Raw genomic sequence first — 19,475 nt, forward strand, 5'->3', positions numbered from 1 at the left:
GATGTATGTACCGTGCTCATAACAGTGCCCAGCACACGGTAAGTGCTCAGTATTAATAATATTGTTTTAAGCAATTGTTTTAAAGGGTCGGGGCAGGGAACTCCCCATCAGCAATGCTGGGGCCATTTTTACAAGTTAAGCTGGGGCAGGTGCCCTTCCTATCACCCCAATGTTCCTGGCAGAGCCCCAAGGAGCCTGGAGTGAGGGCTGGGGAAGGGAGGCTCAGAATCTGCTCTTCAGGCCAGCTCCCACTCACCCTCTGTGCAGATGCTGGGAAAAGGAGCCAGCTGCCCCCTAGTGGTCGAGGGCAGAAGCGCACTGAGCCAGTAGCTGCCCCTCGGCCGGCCTTAAGCCCCAGTTTCCTGTTGAGAGTCGCTCTCTCAGGTCTGGGACTCCTGAAGCGTCTCTGTTGGCAATGCGCTAGCTACATGGAGTTTTGATGGATTCTGCATTTCAGAAAGAGCCTTGCCTGGTAATATAAAGTTCAAATCCAGCCAGGTGGGTGCCAGGCACTGGGCTCTAAGGCCTTCAATCTGTTTTCCCGTTAATTTCAGAAAGAAAGGAATATTCCAGGTCCTACAGCAGGTTTTTGTTTCCAATGTTTACAAAAGCCTGTGAATTAATGGGTGCTTGTGATTCTAGGAGCTGGGAAGCTTACACTTCCCTGTTTAGGAAAAGCAGAACGGAGCTGCGCCAGTGGGTGGAGAGCCCAGCGTCCCAGCACCCATCCCTGTCCAGGGCTGTTTGGGGACCCCCCCCCAACACCTGCCAAAACACCCAACCCAGCGGCCCAGAGCCCCTCTTCTGTCACCTCCTGAAGGGCTCCACTGAGAAAGCGCCTGGAGAAGGGGCTGGGACAGCAGAGGCAGGTGTGGGTGGCCTAGAGACCACCAGAACCTCATCTTCTCTTCCAGACACAGAGTGACGCGCTGTTTACTCAGAAACGTTTTATTCCGTCTTTTGTCATCTTTTCTGCAGACCCCTCGGATACAGACTGGAAGAAACTGCACATTGACCCTGCCTTTGGTCAACCCCTGGGCCGCAAGACAGAAGGCAAAGCCCACCACCCGGGCACTCCCTAGGGGAGCTCACAGTCTGGCTGGAGAGAGGAGCAGGCCTCCCAAAGTGCTGAAGTAAACCTGAAGTAAAAGACTGGAAGTGTGAAAGGAGGGGGGAGGGATGAGGGTCAGCCTGCCAGGGCCAGGGAAGGCTTCCTGGAGGCGGCGGGAGGGGCCTGGCCCCGAGGGACGGGTGGGAGTACAGAGGTGGAGGAGGGACAAGGCATGCCGCTGCAGGAGCCAGGCCTCCGCGTCTGAGCGTTCCTCCCGCCAGGTCAGCCAGGGAGCTCGAGGCGAAGGCAGCGGCCCCAAAGCAGACGGGTCTCGGGGAGACTCAGGGAGGATAAGAAAGAGCACCTCGAGTCTTAGGTTGGCAGCCTCAGAGGGCCGAGCACGGCCCCACTGTCCAGCCGGCTTGAGGGAATGCAGAGCGCAGGCCGCGTCTCCTGGGCAGCCCAGCCGGGTGCAGGTTCCAGGTCCCACTGGTGGGCCAGCGGAAGGGACGTCACGGGGGTTGGAGGCCCCTCTGTCAGTGTCAGGAGCTGGGCACCCACTGGCCAGCAGAGGCCCACTCCAGCCCCCAGAATAACTCAGGAAGAGGCTTCTTGGCAGGGCCGCAGCAGTGTGGGCTCATCTCAGAGGCCACCCAGGGCTTGCCGGACGGCGGTGTCCAGGGAGGCGGCCGAGTGGATGGAGATGCCGGGGGCACCAATGCTGGTTTTCCAGCAGTCAAACCCGCAGCCGGACAGTGCCTGCTTCGTGGCCTCCACCACCGGCTCCTCCACATCTAAGGGGAGGGACAGCAGCAGGTCATCTCTGGAACAAGTGTCTGCCCGCGTGGAGAACGTCTGCCCCGTCCAAGAAAACGGCGGGCTTTCGAATCACACAGGCCTGGCCTTGTCATGTGTTGGATGTGACTTCTGAGCAACTGTCTCCTCGTCTGGTAATGGCGCTAATAATACCTTCTCCTCAAGGGGTCACTGTGAGGCTTCCATGGGATAATGCAGGTAAAGTGCCTGGCACAGAACCTGGTGCCCTACAAGCTCAAGAAATATTCTCTCACCATCATCACCGACCCTGAACAAGGAACCAACAGTTAAGGTCGGCTGGTTAGGACACGGTGGCCTCATGGGGCCTGGGAGCCCTACTGAGGGTGACAGCGAAACTGAGGCGGGCAGGAGCGTTTATTCCAGGTCCTGAGGGCAGCGCGGGGTGTGGGTGGCTGACCACCACCAGGAGCCCCTCGCCGGCCCTGGTCACCGGTGCGAAGACTTCCGGAAGCCCATAACTTTGCCTTGCTCTTTCCCCAAAGACTAAGGGGAAAGAAGCCCTTTTGTTTGTAGCAGGGTCATCGCCATACCAGACACATCAAAATGTGATGGTGGTGGGGGCATAAAGCTAACATGGGTGGTAACAACGTCTTGGTTATTTTTCAAGCTTGTGGGAGGCTTGACAGGTAAAAAGGTGGAAGAAACAGCCCTCACCATGTGAGCCCAGCCCTCTAAATGCATTCTTTCATGGATTTGTATAAACCAGATATTAGCATCCTTCGCTGACCAATGTGACAACAAAGATCCAGAGAGGTTAATCAACTTGCCCAACGCCACACAGCAGAGGTGAGACTTGTGTACAGGCCTCTTCCTCCTCCCAAGGGAAATGCCCAGGTAGAACCTTTGTGTGAGCCCACCTGGCAACCCCACCCACCCCTGGTACCTGGTCTGAGGAGTGTGATGCCACAGCCACCGCCACCGGCGCCAGTGAGTTTGCTGTGCAGCCCGTGGGCCATGGTCACCTGGCAGAGCTGGTCCAGGGAGGCGTGGCCCACACCGAGGGCATTCAGTTGGTGCTGGTTCATATCCACGAGCTCCTGGAGAAGATTCAGTCTGTTCGCATTCGGCCAAACGGCTTTGACTACCCAGCACGCAGTCCCTCTCTGCTGGTAAGAGAGCCTCTCCTTCCTGCAGGATGTCCCCTGGGTCTGGGATGGCACTGGGAGGGAGCACATGCCCGGGCACGGACGCCTCCGGCCTTCCCAGAAACTCCTTTTCTGCTAAAGCCTGGCTGAGAGGGAGTTCTGTCATTTACAGATGTCTAGAGTAGTAGGCCAACCTCCAGCGGCCTCAGGTACTGATATTCAGAGTAAAACCTGGTTGCCGTTGCAGCAGGCCTCCCTCGGGTGGGGGAAACAGTTCCACTTCCTTTGATTACACATGCTAAACTTCCTTCTCTTATGAGGACCAAAGGAGATGCAGGCTGAGGAAATAACAAAACTAACAGCTACCACTGCCCAGGCGTCCCCTATTTACATTCCATTTACTCCATGAGTGTTCAACAAATAGACGACGCGCTGGGCTCTGTGCTGGGTGCGGGGGCCCTGAGAACGAGCACCCAGCTGCGCTCCTGGTTGCCGGGAGTCTGAAAGTGGGAGCTGGAGTCAGGCGGGCCTGGGTCTAAGCGTCAGCCCTGCCCCTTCGTGGTCGTGTGCACGTGGGTGAGGTCTCTTACGCTGAGCCTCCGTTTCCCTTCTAAAACAGGACGGGAAGCAGAGCTGCCCTGTTGCCACGAGCAAGAAATGAGGTGAGACTTTCATACCACAGCTGGCACGAGGTCGGTGCTCGGCAAACACCAGCAGCCATTGGTACTTTTACAGTCACAGCACCATCACCCCCATTTTCCGAAGGGGCAAACTGAGGCCCAGAGAGGAAAGCGACTTGCCGGAGGTCACTGAGCTAGGAAGGCCCTGAGCTGGCCCCAGGAGATGGGTCTGCCCCGCCTCAGACAGTGCCCTGGCCGTCACCCACTCGCAGGGCGCGGCTGGGGCACGCAGCTCCACTCCAGGGTGCCGGGGGCGCCTGTGAAGACTGCCAATCACCAGCCGTCCGTGGAGACCCACCTGGTTCTCCTGCCCAGGGCTGTCCGGCAGGTGGGGCCAGCCCTCCCCCGCAGCCCCCCTCACAGGCCCCAGCACTTCTGACAAAGGAGCAGGCAGGCGTGATGGCTGGGTGGCAGCCCCGGGCGCTTTTCACCGGGCCCGAGGGCTGGGTGCGAGGGAAAACTTCTGGGGGCCGCTCCCTGTGCCTGAGCTCCAGGCGTCATGTCGCCGAGGCAGGTTCCAGACACCTGTCACATTCTGATCCAAAATCTGTCAAGGATTGGATGACAGGTTGTGACACAGGAGAACAGCTCGCTGGTTTGAGCGCAAAGCTGTCCGGGAGCCGAGCTACACATTTCAGCGGCTGCCACAGCCAAAAATATACACAATGTATAATCAACGTGCTATGCTGTTCTGGGGCATTCTCCAGGGGCTCAGCGGGGTGTATTTTAGGCAGTACTCTATCATTATTAATTTCCTACTCAGGAGGACTGTGTTCCCTCCTTTCTACGTGAAAGGAATTGAGAGCCAGCCAGGCAAAGGCTGAGGGAATGAGGGCAGAAGCACAGCGAGCAGATGAAGTCCTTGCGCCTGGCACACAGTAGGTGCTCATCAAAGATCTGCTGACTAAAGAAATGAGTAAGTCAGTGTGGCCCCCGGTCCCGCCACCCCCAGCTGGGAACCCTGGAGAAGTTGCTCCCTCCAGGCCTCAGTTTTAATACCTGTGAAATGGGAGCAACACACCTGCTTCACAGGTAGGTTATAAATGGGGATCAAATGAGGAGTCATTTGTGAAGAGACTCATGGAGGAGCAGTTTCCATTCATTACAGGGGCTGCGGACTCAAATGCTTACGGCGGGACAGGGAGGCACCAGCAGAGACCACGGCGGCTGTGGGGAGCGCAGGGAGCGGTGGGGACTGCAGAGAAATGGACGCCACAGGAGGCCCTCCGCACCTCTAACCACGTCAGCTGCGGCCGCCTGAACCTGTGATTCTTCAAGGAAGCCAGATGGCTTTTTCCTGCCAGCCCACACACACCAGGCCAGACGGACCGTGTCTGAGGATGAGCCCCGGCCCTCTGGCTTACTGAGCTGGTGGCTCATCAGGCATTGTCCTTGTGCGTCACCCATGAAAACGCACTGCATTCTTAAGAGAGTCCAGGGGGTGGGGCCGGGCTGCAGCCCCAAGCCAGATTAAATCCCAAGTGTGAGGTCTTAACCTCTACAGTAGAATTATGCAAAAGGTGGTGGGCTGGCGTAACAATGGCCAAAGAACAATATTAGACTATGTCTGAGCCGAGCATGCAGGTGATAAACAGCACTGAATGAACCAACACAGTTACAAAAATAGCAGGAAAGCAGCAGCCAGGTAAGAACTCTCTCCTGGACCCATGGACCGTGTCAGTAATATCCCGGTGCCCTCACGTAAACATGGCCTGTCGTGTTTAGCCCACGCCGGGCACTTGCCCTCAGCGTTTTCTGTGTATCCTCTCGCTTAGTTATTCCAACCACCTGGGAAGAGGTTTAAAAAATAAGGGACGCCTGCTGGCGTGTGCACACACAGGACCCCGGGCCCAGGCCTGGCCCCCGGGGATTCTGAGTGCGACCAGACTGGGGAGCCCCACCTCAGACAGTGCTGTGGCGAGCAACCCCGCATCCCGCAGACGGGTTCTTACTTCCAGCAAGAGGTAGTGCTCCGGGGTCGGGGCCGCTGCCGCCATCTCTCTCAGCACCTGCTCGCACTCCAGGGAAATGGCGTCTATGGAGGTCAGGAGCGGGGCCACGATCTCTGGGAACTGGAGGGAAAAGAGGTAAAGGCCTGTGAAGCTTGTGGGCAAGTAGGCACTGGACGGATGCCCCGGCAACGGCGTAGCGAGAGGAGGTGTCCTCACTGCCCACACCCACCCTCTGAGGGATCCTCCTCTCCTTCCAGACTGGTCTCTGCCTTGCCCAGGTGCCCAGTATATGCACGGGATTGTTGCTGCAAACCCAGCAAGACTGACGATCCCTGTCCCACCTCCCAGCTGGAGGGTGAACACACAGTGCTTCCTTTTCTGCCACAACTGCCTTCAAATCTCCATTTCCCCATCCCACGCCTCCATGAACCCATGAGGCAGAGGGAGGGCTCCAACGCGTAAACAGCGACCCTGCTGGATACCTGCCCATGGGTGGAACAAGAAGTACCTTGAGCAGTCTGTTCCTGACCCTGAGCACAAGATCCCTGGTGCTGCGAGGGACTTTGGTGTTGGTGAGTAGGATCTTCAGAGCTGGCGGCCTGCAGGGTACAGAGGGACCACAGTGAGCTCCGGGTGCAGGAGCTGGGTCAGGGCTGGGGGCAATCCTGGGCTCCCCCTCCCCCATACAGAGGAGGAAGCAGAGGCCCAGGGAGGTGACATCAACAGCAGGCTGGAGACGGGCTGGCGGAGCACAGGTTCCTGACACCCAGCCCAGAGTGTCTGCCACCAACCACAGCTGCATCTTTGCTTCAGCCCAGGGACAGAGGGACACTTCCCTTGGCTCACCACTCACTCACTCATTCATGCATTTGAGTTTGACTGGGCACCTGTATGTGCTACGCACACATGAGGGCCTACCCAGCCTGGGGGTGGTAGAGCGTGGCACATGCATGGAGTCAGAGGTTCAAAGTCTCTACAGGGAAGAGTACAAGAAGGGGCAGAGGTTCTGTCCCATGAGCCATTCCAGGGAGCTGGGGTGGAGGGTGCCAGAGATTTAGAAAGAAAGAGCAACAGGTCCTAGGATGGATTGCATGGAGGGTGAGCAGGGAGGGAAGGTGCCCAGGTAGCTGGTTCAGTCAACACAGGAGTGCAAGAGAGGGTAGGCTTGCGGAGGAGCGGTTCCCAGCATGCTGCACCCACTCCTGCCCTGCTCCAAAACCACATGCGTTGAGAGGGCATCGGCCGCCCCCGCCTGGCTGCCCTGGGTGAGGGAGGCCCTGGTAAGCCAGTTCTCCAGCATGGCCCTGCTGTCCTCTCCTGCCCTCTGAGCTTTATAATCCCTCCTAGAGCCACGACCCCAATTGTCCTTGTGGTTGGCTGCCTTTGGGGACCAAGCCCCCATTTTCTGTCATCCTAACCTGCCTTTTAGAGCACTGCTGCCCAGGGGCAGAGGGTGGAGAATTTGGGAGAGCTCTGGCTGGAGACAGCTGGAGATGGGCAGACCCCTTGATACCTTTATTCACTTTTCTTTTCACAGCTCAAGATTGTAAAATCCAATAGGGCTAGAAAAGGCTGCCAGAAACCTGCTTGATCTCACCGCCCATAAGCCCATGAAATTAATATCGATTCTCAGCCTTGGAGGCTGGCCCTTTTATTTATTTTTTTTAACTTTACAAAAGATGAACATTCTATTTGGCTTTTCTCCTCCCTTTAAAGACAAGCCGTTCCTCACACAGGCAGCATTCTGGGAGGCCGCATCTTGATCCACTTCGCAAACAATGCATTTTTTAATAGAGAAGCGCCATGCGCGGGTTTGGTGCAAAGGGCTTCTCTGTGAGCCGCCGGCGGGATTAATGTGGTCCAGCCCCTCTGCTTCTCAGAGAATCAGCCATCTGCTCGCCACGGCATTCTACAGCCAGCAGCGAAGGTCAGCTTGCTCTGAGTCCCCATCCATTGGGGCGGGAGGAGTTTGGGTACTGCCTTATCATCTTTCTTAGATAAGTCCTCTCTCTATAAACGGCCTCCTGCCAGCCCCACAAAACTCAGGGTTCCTGTGAAATCTGTGGCCACCCACCAGGGCTACGCCCTGTAGATGCTTGTGCGACCTTGGCCGGGCTCCCTGCCCAGCCTCGTCTCTGTTCTCCCTGGCTGCTCACTCCACTCAGCCACTCTGGTCCCCTGGCTGCTGCTCAGCACCCCAGGCACACTGCACCCTGCTGCGGGACCTTCACACCTGCGAGTCTCTGCCGGGACCCCGCCGCGTCCTGGGTGGTCCCATGGCTCAAGCCTGTGTTTACTTCATCCAGGTATCTGCTCAGAGGTCATCTCATCAGAGGCCGCCCCTGAGCACCTCACCCAACCAGCTCCCTCCTTCACCTCGAGCCCCTCACCCTGTTTTGTTTCCCAGGGGCACCTAGGACTGCCGGACACACTCACCAAGAGCCACCTATTTGTTGGTTGTCTCCCCCCACAAAATGTGAGTTCCCCGAAGGCAGGACCTTTTGCTTCCTGCTGAGGCCCCCGCACCCCGCATGGCAGTGCCTCAATAATAATTTGTGGCGTGAATGAATAACTGGTCAGCAAAGAGCGGAGAACTTCATAGGTGCTATTTCTGATGTCATGCTCAGGATCCACTGCATAAATGAGATGAAGGCCTCATGAGACAGGACTCAAGCCAAGGGTGCCTAGCTAGCAGGTGACAGGGCTGGACTCAAACCCAGGCCTTCGAACCCCAGAGTCTCTGTCCACCTCCCCGCCACCAACTGGCCCGGGCGCGCCGGGGCCTCTCCTCTGCCTTGGAGACACCCCAGCCTCACCCCGCTTCCCTCCGGAGGCTGTGCACGGGCACAGGCTCACTCTTGGTTTTCGATCCCTGGGCCAGAAATGTTGAGAGAATGCAATGCCACTGCCCTCATGAAGGAGCCCCACTCCCGCAGCCTGACTTGTAACACCCCTCACTGTCACGCACAGCAGACCGAGAACCTTCTGGATGCCTTCGTTCTAAAGATTATGACGTGACTGCCTCCTCCGATAGACTGTGAGCCCTGATGCGGGGAGCCGGGCCCAGATACCTCCGAATCCCCCCTCGGCCCTGCTCTCACTGCACGCGGATTCGGCAGGCCTGGCAGAGCTGGCCCCTGGGCCCGGAGGCTCCATCGCCTCGACCCCACGGGCAGCCAGAGGAAGCTGCGCCCTGCTCCCTGCTCCCAGATGGCTCTGCTCCGCCTCTGTGTAGAGCAGAGGCAGTCACCTAGGGGGATTCCGTCCTCCAGGGGACATGTGGCAATGTCAGGAAATATTTTGGGTTGTCAGCGCTGGGAGATGGGGAGGTGCTGCTGGCATCTAGTGGGCAGAGCCCAGGGCTGCTACTCAGCATCCCGCACTGCAAAGGGCAGCCCTGTTTAAAGAATTGCCCAGCCCTGGCCGGTGCGGCTCAGGTGGTGTGGGCATCGTCCCGTAAACTGAAAGGTCGCGGTTCAATTTCCAGTCGGGGCACATGCCTGGGTTGTGGGTTTATTCCCTAGTCAGCAACCAATCAATGTTTCTCTCTCACATCGATGTTTTCCTTTCCCTCCCTTCCCTTCTCTTTCTAAAGTCAATAAGCATGTCCTTAGATGAGGATTAGAAAAAGAATTATCCAGCGCACAATGCCAGCAATGTGAGGTTAAGAAACCTCAATGAAGAGTCTCAGAAAGGCTGGCTTGGCTCCCAGAAGCCAACATGGCTTCTCCAGGAAGATCCCAGAGATGCAGGAGGGCAGCCCCATGACACCCCAGGTCATTGTGCCACTAACGCAGTGGCGCAGCTGGCGAGGGCCGGGGTCCAGGGCCTGCTGCCCATCCGCAGAGAAGTCAGCCCTGGGTAACGACGGTGACAGCCAGCCCTGGGACGCTCACAGCCACGAAACGCCCACCGGGGCAGCCACATGCCCTGGGACAAACACCCGGCCCGACTTTCGAGGGCTCCGGGAACAGCCAAAGAGCGCCGGCACCGGCCTGCCCCGCATCACACTCCCTGAACCTGACAGTGCCACTAAGTGCAAACAGAAGCGAGGATGCTGAAATGTAACATGCACGCTGGTAATTCCAGTTACTCCAGGGGGAGGGTATAAAGCAACATATAAAATAGGCTGCAAATTCCCAAATGTCACCCGTGTTCTAAGCCCCTCACAAGCTCCCCCCGGCTCCTGTCCTGGCTCTGCCTTGCGTGTCTTCGTTATGGCAACTCTCATGTTGTCTTAGGGTGGCTTGTGTGTCCGTACCTGTCCCCACCAGTCCAAAGCTGTGTCCCAGATTCATCTTTATATCCGAGTTCCTAGTACAGTGTCGTCAGGAACACAGAAGATATCAATTCTTGTTTGCCAAGTGAAGGAGTAACTAAATGAGTGGCCCCATTCTGGAAAGTAAATGGCACAGCCATGCATGACTTCCCTTTTGATCTCTTCGCAATTTAAGAGCTGACTCAAAAGAGCAGGGCGTTCTCATGGTGATGGCTTGTAAGGGCCACTCGGGGCAGGAGAAAGCCCAGCGCCACCTGCGCCACATATTACAAAACAAAGAAACAGAGCTCCCCCACGGGGCCCGAGGTGCTGTTCCACCCCTGCATTACCTCTTCAAGGCTGACATCTTCCCTTGTTGGTATCGGAGTACTCCTCCTAAAGAGGAAAACCAGCAGGTCTGAAAAGCAGATCTTTGCCTCTTGGGAAAGGTGTTAGATTTGGGCGGTGGGTTTCGGTTTTGCCCCATCCAGGGAACAGACTAAATACCATAACGATCATCTCAGCTCAGCCACACAGGCCCAGGAGGGCACGAAGGCACTCCACGCTCTGCCAGGCAGCTCGTGCCAGGCCCCAGGCGGCGGGGCCACTCCCTTGCCCCCAAGGTGCCCAGCTGCACTCTGACAGCACAGGGTGACGGGGTGAAGTTGGGGCACAGGGCTGTGTCTCGGTCCCACAGGCAAGCATCCTCACCAGGGAGGAGCTCAGTTCGTGGGGTCGGCAGTGCGTCCACTGCTACAGTTCTGCAGCTTTACTTTTGGACGCCCCTGGGGACCTCACAGGAACTGTGGCTTCCTAGGCCCTGACCCCAACCCCCAGAGACCTGCATCTAGGGGGTGCAAGGCTGAAATCCATTCCCTTCAAAACAGGGAATTTTTTCCCCCCTACAACCCACTAATTGTATTCATTTCCAACCAACAGACTCTGGGCATCTACAAGTGTCATAAGAATCTTAAAAATGATGAAAATAAAGAAAACAAGCCCAAGGCAGCACCTACCCCAGGTGCTGATAGCGTTGTCCACTCCGGACGGGTTTCCGTGAATCACACTCTCCCCCTGGAAGGCCCACGTGTTAATTAACTCCAGGTCCTCCGCTGTCCACCTGGAGGAGACACAGAAGTTCGTCTTTAACAGTGATGAGTAGGGGCCGGGGTCCCCACGGGGGGCAGAGGCAGGGGCCACAGGCCGGGCTTGGTGGAGACCAAAAGGCAAAAGGGCTTGGGCCGTCAAGCTCGGAAAGAAGAGGAAAACCGCTCAGAACCTCTCCAGCTAAAGCACATGCCATTCTTTCCCTTCCCTCCAAAGCCCTCCTGCCCGGTGCGGTGGAGTGAGCCCCAGTCTGGGGTTCACAAAGGCCTACTTTGCCACCTACTAGCCGAGTGACTCTCCTCATCTGCAGCTCCCCAATAAATACAGACTCGTGACACAAATAAGTCACCTTCCAGTCTGTTGGCCTATGGGCAAGTGTCTATGTAGAAGACCCAGGACAACCAGGGCTTCATTGATCTGGGTTATAATCAATGATTAGCACACAGTAAAGAGCACTTTCTTGAAGCCTCTGTCCTGAGTCACTATCTTACCACAGGATCACCAAATGTCAAGGCTGGAAGGCCCCCCAAGGGATCATACGATGCAGCCCCACACTTCCAGGTAAGGGAACAGAGCCCCGGAGAGAAAAAGGGGTCGCCCAAGGCCAACAGCGGGTAAGCGGGCAAACCTCACTGACATGCCTGAAAACCACTTCCTGTCACCTACAGGGGCAACGCCTCACTTCCTGCTGGATTCTTCCCTGACAAACAGCCACTGCTACCCACTCTTCCACCTTCTCCCCACACGCAGGAGCCACTCGATGCAACTCTGGGAAATGCTGCCAGAGATGAGACATCAGCAGCCCCCAGACCCGCTGCGGCCACGAGGACCAAAGCACTCTTTGGGCTCAGTGTGAATTCAAGTATATTTTAACCTCCCTGTCTCAGAAGAGGGATTCCTGGCCATCACAGAACTCAAACAGGCACAGTGCTTTCATGAAAGAGGAAGAAAACCCCAATTCAAAGCCAGAAGCAGGAAGAGGAGGAAGTTCTTCGGCCACGGGCCAGCACCCCGCATCTGGCACGGGGGCGCGGGAAAGCTGCTCTGGGTGGAGGGACACAGCTGTGTCCCTCCTGGCAGCCAGCCCTGTCTGAGCAGCCTTCCCTCCGGCCGGCTGCCCCGAGCGCCGAACACAGACGGCAGGCCACCCAGCCCAGCCCAGCCCAGCCGGGCCCGGAGGCCCTCAGCGGCAGGGCTCCCTCAAGCCACAGAGGTCCAGGGACAAGCCTCAACAAGAAGCTGCCGAGCTGCCTTCTGCGGTCTTATCTCCAGTTCCTGCGGTGAGGCCCAGAGCAAACTGCATCACCCTGTGCTGAGGTGCTTTCTCAGGGCGCAGTCCCCAAGCTCAGCAGTGCCTACCGGCGGCCCTGTCCTGACAAGCCTCACGGACGCACAGTGAGAGACAAAGCACCGTCCGTGGAGACAGGGTCAAGGACCTGCTGCAGGGGAGATGCCCTCATCTGACACACACACCTCCTGTGCTTGCTTCTGGACACGTCGTCACTTTTTCCCTAGCCATCCGCTGTGGCCTGGCACTGCCCACCTCAGGGGCAGTGTCACCGTTCACAGAGGGGGACACCAAGGTCCCACAACGAGTCAGTGGCGGGGGTGGCCCAACGCCTCATCTAGCCAGTTGCCCTCCACATCTGGGCTCAGGTTCTTTCTGGGCACTCGGACCCAAAAGAGGCGAGTTGTGAGGGGTAGTGGTTGGGGCGAAGAGCTCAGGCGCTGGACTCAGGATGCCTGGGGTCACATCCCACCCTGCCATCACCAGCTGTGTGCCTGGGCCAAGCCTCTCTGTCCCTCACCTTCTGGGAAATGGCACATGGCACCTCTCAACTCACAGGGCGGCAGTGAGTCCTTGGCAGGAGAACCCACGCTCAGGACACAGCCCACAGGAGGGACGCTGCGCGGGGAAAGGGCCATGAATACCTGCCGGTGGCCTCGCCGTCCTTCAGAGGGTTTGGAATCTCCTCGCACAAGGTCAGGAGGGCAGCTGCCAGGCACACGGAGTAGGCGGCGCTGGAGCCCAAGCCGGCCCCAGCGGGCAGCTCCGAGCACACCGTGATGTCCAGGCTGGGCAGGGCCCTGAAACACACACCGCAGGGCGTTCAGCGTGACTCTCTTGAAGGGCGGGCGCAATATTCATTTAAAACACTATGTTGTCCAACCAGAGCTCTTCCTGAAAGTGTCTGGGGAACCACCATTCCTCTAAATTCCTCCTGCTCCCCACACAAGCCAGGCTCTTTCGGGGCCCTGCTCATAGCACAGGTCGGTCCCCTGCCCCTGGTAGCTTTGCACCTCTCTACCCCCGAGGGAAATTCCTACCCATCCCGCAAGACGCTTCTTGGATGTCATTCCCACTGGGAGGCCTCCCCTGGAAGGACACCTGGAGGTCAGGCTCAAGCTGCCTTTTCAAACTGCACGGGGGGGGGGGGCCGCCCCATCAGGAGATTCTGAAAGGCGCCCTCCCCCTCCGGAAGGGGACACACCCCCTTCAAGTTGAAAATCCAGGCAATGGACAGCAAGTGCTGAGACATTTATAAATGTGTCCTCAGCAAGGCGCCTGGCACCCAGGGCCACCCAGTGCCTGCTTCGGTTGCATCTGCTGCATGAGTGGAGGATGTCCCCTGAGGCTTTCCCTTTGGGTTCTGGACCAAAAAAATCATCGTGACAACTCACTGTGTGTCAGATCCCATGCGAGGCCCATTTCCTCTACAGTCAACCCTTGAACAATGAGAGGGTTAGGGGCACTGGTCCCCCCCGCCACCTCCCCCGAAGTTGAAAATCTGCATATGAATTAAGTCTGCCCTCCAAATCCATGGATGTGAAACCTAAGGGCTGACTATATGTTTACTGGAAAAAAAAATCCATGTGCCCTGGTTGATGTGGCTCAGTGGACTGAGTGCCAGCCTGCAAACCAAAAGGTCGCTGGTTTGATCCCCAATTGGGGCACATGCCTGGGTTGCAGGCCAGGTCCCCAGTTGGGGGTGTTCGAGAGGCAACCGATCGACGTTTCTCTCGCACATCAATGTTTCTCTCCTCTTCCTTCCCTTTCCCCCTAAAATAAATAAATAAAATCTTTTTTATTTTTTTTTTTTAAATTTTAAAGTCAGCGTCAGGATTAGAGTGAACTGAGTTGAGCGCCAGCTCAACCACTTATTAACTAGCTGCATGGCCTTGCGTCTCTCTGCGTCTGTTTCTCCCTGGGCAAAATGAGGACAGTGCCTCTCTCGCAGGGCTGCTGTGATTATTAAAAGCAGACCACATATATGGTGTCTAGCACAGTGCCTGGCACGTGGCGGGGCAGCTGGTGGCTGCTGTTGTCAGAAACCTGGGAGGGAGCACGTGCATTTTCCAGCAGCCAAAACTAGAGAAACCCTCACCCATTTTCCAGGGGAAGCTGAACCGGGACTCCTTCCCCAGGCCAGGCACACACCTCTGCTTCCGGCAGATGGACAGGTACAAGTGCAGGAAGGCCAGCACAGCCAGGCGCTCGTGGTTGGTACAGTCCTCAGGGAAGTCTGCCACCTCCTTCAGCTTCTCCACTTTCTCTGGCGTAGGTGCCATGACGTCTCCTTGCTCTGTCCCACGAGCAAACAAGTACACACAGACAGGTGAGACTGTGTCAGATGCTTTTAGAGACAACAGAACAAAGGACTTTGCGGTCCCAGCAGTCGGAATCTGCATGGATGGGGATTCACGATCCTGCACCACAACTTAGCCTGTCAGTGGCCTTCAGGCTCTGGAGACAGGCAGGCTTGGGTTTTGGTCCTGACTGGCTTTCTGTGACTTAACCTCTCTGAACCTCGATTTCCCTCCTCGGTGAATAGGGAAAACAACAGAACCTCCGCACAAGATTGTCATAAAATAAAGTAAAATAAGGTCTGTAAAATTCTCAATACAGCTTTCAGCACATAGTAAGTGCTTCATTAATAGTAGTTTTAAAACACATACACACGGAAAGCAGAAGCTAGCTCATCCACCTGAAGGCCTAGGTTTGATCTCCACTGCATAAAACCAGTACCAAAGGCAGTATTACATTATTCCCAACATATTTCCCTCTCCCAAAACAAAATTAGTGAGAATGGGACACTCAAATAAAACTGGCGAACACAAAACATGGAGCCTTGCTTGGGCGGGGAGGGAAAGGCCAGGGAGCAGCTGCGGAGCTTGCAGTCAGGGGCTGAGGATGCAGAGCGAGTCCGACAAGCTAATCTTTACAATTCGCTCCCTGAGCTGAGAGTCAGCTTCTAAGAGGGAGTGAAGCGGGGTGTGCCTGTGTCAGGGTGGGGCACATACTAAGTGTGTGTTGACGAAATTAATTACATATTAAAGGCAGCCAAGCCGGTGACAGTGGTACAAAGAGCCCAGGCCCTTCAGAGCTCTACAATGGAGAAGAAATGTTCATTGAGAGCCGAGGCTTTGGATTTTAGGAAGATCTGGGTCTGAATCCTTTCCGTATCACAAACAAGCTGTGTGACCTCAGCCAGTTGGACCCGAACCTCAATGTTCTCATCCCTAAAATGGGAATGAATAACACCCCCTACTTGCAGGGAAGGCTGGGATTCTAAGAGCACTAACATACCTAGTCCTGTGCCTGGCACACACACAGGCCCCGCAAATATTCACTGTGTTTATTACTATTCGGAAGGAACTAAAGAACGCTGAAAGAAAAACATGGCAATCTTGCAACCAAACAGAAAGGTTCTGATTCTTTTTGTCTCCTTGGAGATTTAACTAACAAGCCCTCACGGTATGTACTGCACTCTGCACCACAGCCATAGGCCCACCTCTGATCCTGCTGGATCCTCACAGCAACCCTCCCAGGCAGCAGGGCTCTGCTCAGAGCATCCCGCGACCTGCCCAGGCTCACGCAGGGAGGTGGGAGCAGTCTGAGACACGTCCCAACACACCCAGCTGCTTCTGTCCGTGCTGCAGACATAGAGAAGGAGCAGCCAGTTCTCAGGGTACACTGCCAGCCTGGCTGGGCGGCACCGTGCACCATGAAAAGCAAGGTCCAGGTTGCTCTGGATGGCTGGTTTCTGAGACATGCTCCAAAGTGGTGTCTCCTAACTGAAGTGTCCCTGAGATCACCCGGGGGAACCTCTTTCAAAACACACATGCCTGTTCTCCTACCACCATTACCTGACACTACTGACTCTCAATGGAAGGGGGCAGAGCCAGGAATCCATGTGTACTGTTACAAACAACAAAAAACGTCCCCAGAGGATCTCAAGGCAGGACTGGGGTTGAAAAATAGTTACTCAAAAATAGGGTTTCTCTTACTTTGTCTCCCTCTGGTATTTGAGAGTGGCTGAGTGGCTTGCTGTGGACTGATACTGACAAGGGACAGAAACAGTCTGGGATGAACTCCTGGAGGATTCTCATTTGCCCCACTTTGGCTGAGAAATTGTCCCAAACAATAAGGCATCAGTCCAGAGAGATAGCAACCTGAGAGCAGAACACATGCCCCAGCTCTGATGCAAGCAGTGACTGTGCAGATGAAAAGACCCCACCCGCACACGGGTGGACAGGACATTCCCGCAGCTCTCAGAGGTCAGCACGGGGCCTGTGTGTGCCGGGAGACAGCCCCGATGCCCTATCTCAATCAATTTATCTATCAGCAGAAAATAATCCAGAAGGATGAACACAAAAATGCTTAAGAGTCGTCCTGGAGGGGTGGAGGTAACTGGTGACTTTTTTTTTTTTCCTTGAAATGTTCCAGTATTGACTGTTTATTCCAATAATATGCTTAAGTTACTTTTAAGTGACTACTTTTTAAGTGATTTTTAATTTTACAAAATGCCAACTGATTCTCCTTGGTAAAACAATGCTTGCCCACTCCTGGACCTTAGGACCCCCCTAGAGGTAACTGTCACCACTGTCAGAGGATGGGCATCCTCCCAGCCTTTGCCCATGCATTTCCATATGCACCTGTACATAATCTGCGTCATTCCTCATCGGACTGTACCTTCTGTGCTGTCACTTGTGTTTTTTCATTCAATAGGAGGTCCTGATGATCTGTCAACAATAGCCCACATATATCTATCTAGTGCATCATTTTACTCTTTTGAATTTTAAAAAATTAATTAGTGACGTTAATGTCATGGGGCCTGGAGAGAACACACCTCTGGAGTGGCTGGCCTCTGGCTCCCTCGGAACAGCTCAGAATAACTGCCCAGCCTCTTCTTTCCTCCTCCCTTCAGGCCCTAGGCTCTACGCACACATGGTTCCTCCTTCCTGCACTTACCCAGAAAGCTCATGTCCAGCAGCTGAAGCCTGGCCACATCCCAGGCCCTCTTGACGCCAATGTTTGGTAAATTGAGGCCCACTCTCCCATTGCTATGGGGCTGAAGCTGGAGAAATGTTCTCAAGTTCAAGGCCACAGCCAGGGCTACCTATAGAACAAAGGGCAAAGGCAATTAGCCTGAGGGTGAGTGGCAAAAACCCTGGCTCCTGTCTTAAGGAAAAGGGGAAAATGTCACCGTGCTAAGAGGGAAGAGCAAATACTAACACACAGGCCACACCCACACAGGGCTTTGGCAGGCACTGCTAATCAACCCTGGCATGCCTTCCTGCTAAACCTCGGCACAACCACTACCAATCAATTAGGAGTTAATATCCACTTATGTTTTTCTTCTCCATGCAAAGCTTCAGAGGGTTGCAGTACCAAGAAAAGGCTTCCCATAATCACCATGTTTTCAACGTTAACAACATCAAGAATGACAAAGAGGGATGGAAAAAGTATGGGCTTTGGGTTCAGACAGACCTAGGTTCACTCCCAGCTCTACCAAGGTATACAGGACCTTGGTCAAGTCACCAATCCTCTCCTGGGCCTCAGCTTGCACACTGGTAAAATAGGACAAGAAACGTTTGACCCCAGAGGATAATTGTAAGAGTTAAATGAGGTAATGCATGCTTCAGACTCCTTTGCTGGATCCTACTCATCTTGCCAACTTCTCAATGTTGAAGTATCCCAGAATTCAATCCTCAAACTTCTTTTCTTCTGCACCTACGCTCACCGCTTGTGATCTTACTCCACTCGCGGGGCTGCGCACGTCGACTCTTTGCTCTCTCACTCGGGAAGCCAGAGAAGCCTTCCGTGGCCATGAGGCCTGTCTTTTCCTTGCCTGACTTCCTCTCTGATCTACTATCAAGCGCTGCCTGAAGGCTTCCTTTTAGCTTCTTTAAAGACTAGTGTCAGGGAGAAATGGTGTCTAAGCCTCAGCGGCTCTGAGGCCCTCTTACCTTTCCGTGGACCACGGCATGCTCTCCATGAAGGATGACCTTCCCTGGCGCAGACACCAGCAGGACTTCTGACAACATGGCTCCTGGGAATCCTGAAAAGGAGAGCCAGAGGTTGGATGGTTCCCAAATCTCAGAGGTCTTATAAAATGCCTAGTTCACTCTCATCATTACAATAATAACAATAATAATAATAAGCAATAATAAGCACAGCTGCAGTGCAACAGTTAACTATTGACTGGATACATCAGAAAGATCTGGGCTCAAACCCAAGCTCTTCTACTCCCCAGTGATGTCACCTTAGCTAACTCACTGAACTGGCCTTGAACCTGTTTCCTCACACGTTACATGGGGACAATAAATGCACTCACCTCAATAAGTTTGGGGCAGGTTAACTTAAATAATGCAAGAGAAACACTTGGCAGTGTCTGGCAGTTCATAATCACTTGATTACTGACAGCTACTTATTATTGGCTCTGTTCTTGCTTCCGGGTTTTCTTACTGTTGCAATAAAAGGCGGAGACTTAAATGAAATCATGGACCACCAAGAACTCTTTCCTGGACATTTAGGCTGTTTTCAATGTATCACAACTACAAATAGGCTGCAGAAAAACAGCTATTACACTCCTTTTTGCACACTAAAGCGAGGATCTCTAAAACAGAGTCCCAGAAAGTGACTTGCTGGGTCTACGGGTGTGTGCATTTTATTTATTCATTTATTATTTTTTTTTTCTTTCAGGAGAATGTTGAAGTAATGCAACGTATCCAGCCACCGAATAAGATGGCTCGAGCTGGCACAAACTCCAAATTACTCTTGCATACACTGTCCCCCCTGCCTGGCCACAAGCAGAGTCAGGCAAGGTCTACGGGTATGCCCGCATTTTAGATTTTTATAAAAAATGCTAAATTACCCTCTATTCGAGGCCTTACGTGCATTAATTACCTCGATATAATGAGACCAGAACATCACTATGAGATAAGTACTACCGTAATTTCCATTTCTTCGCAGAGGAAACTGAGGCTCAGGGCGGGAAACCTATCGCTTATCCGAAGCTCAGAATCACGTCTGTCAGATTCGAGGTCCCGACCCTTCAGGACAGATTCTCAGATTTGGAGAAAACAGCCAGAGAAGTCGGGAACCCGGCCTAGGGTCGTCCTGAAGGTAGGCTAGGAGCTCGCACAGCCCGACCCCGCAAGCCCGGCCTCTCACCTGCCGCCTCGGCAGCCACTCAGCTTCCAGTCTGAGCCACTCCTAGA

The 19,475-nt window shown here is 54.8% G+C and overlaps 1 protein-coding gene and 1 non-coding gene across 2 annotated transcripts; both read right to left on the reverse strand.

The window, feature by feature from the left end:
- Positions 1-1,463: 1,463 nt before the first annotated feature.
- MVK (mevalonate kinase) lies at positions 1,464-19,412 on the reverse strand. The gene is made up of 12 exons (XM_054593979.1): positions 19,206-19,412; positions 18,590-18,719; positions 18,222-18,313; positions 17,224-17,371; positions 14,410-14,554; positions 12,903-13,058; positions 10,880-10,983; positions 10,214-10,259; positions 6,114-6,204; positions 5,606-5,725; positions 2,772-2,925; positions 1,464-1,845 (listed from the first exon to the last, which is right to left on the reverse strand). Exons 3-12 carry the CDS (start codon positions 18,297-18,299, stop codon positions 1,694-1,696), a joined length of 1,194 nt encoding a protein of 397 aa, XP_054449954.1. The 5' UTR covers positions 18,300-18,313; positions 18,590-18,719; positions 19,206-19,412; the 3' UTR covers positions 1,464-1,693.
- On the reverse strand, positions 18,960-19,095 carry LOC129087531 (small nucleolar RNA SNORA58). Its single transcript, XR_008530913.1, has one exon. It is a non-coding gene; the product is annotated as a small nucleolar RNA SNORA58 (small nucleolar RNA).
- Positions 19,413-19,475: the final 63 nt, after the last annotated feature.

This window comes from Pteronotus mesoamericanus, unplaced genomic scaffold (assembly GCF_021234165.1).
Source record: "Pteronotus mesoamericanus isolate MK-2021 breed Mesoamerican mustached bat unplaced genomic scaffold, CSHL_Meso_final scaffold_507, whole genome shotgun sequence".
In the NCBI taxonomy this organism is placed as follows: Eukaryota; Metazoa; Chordata; class Mammalia; order Chiroptera; family Mormoopidae; genus Pteronotus; species Pteronotus mesoamericanus.

What these genes read in the sequence shown, in the direction of transcription:
- MVK (XM_054593979.1), bottom strand. Translation starts at nt 18,299, where the DNA reads ATGTTGTCAGAAGTCCTGCTGGTGTCTGCGCCAGGGAAGGTCATCCTT. An exon ending in TCCATCTGCCGGAAGCAGAG is followed by an intron (nt 13,059 to 14,409) that starts GTGTGTGCCTGG and finishes TGTGTGTTTCAG; the next exon opens with GGCCCTGCCCAGCCTGGACA. An exon ending in AAGATGTCAGCCTTGAAGAG is followed by an intron (nt 6,205 to 10,213) that starts GTAATGCAGGGG and finishes TGTACCCTGCAG; the next exon opens with GCCGCCAGCTCTGAAGATCC.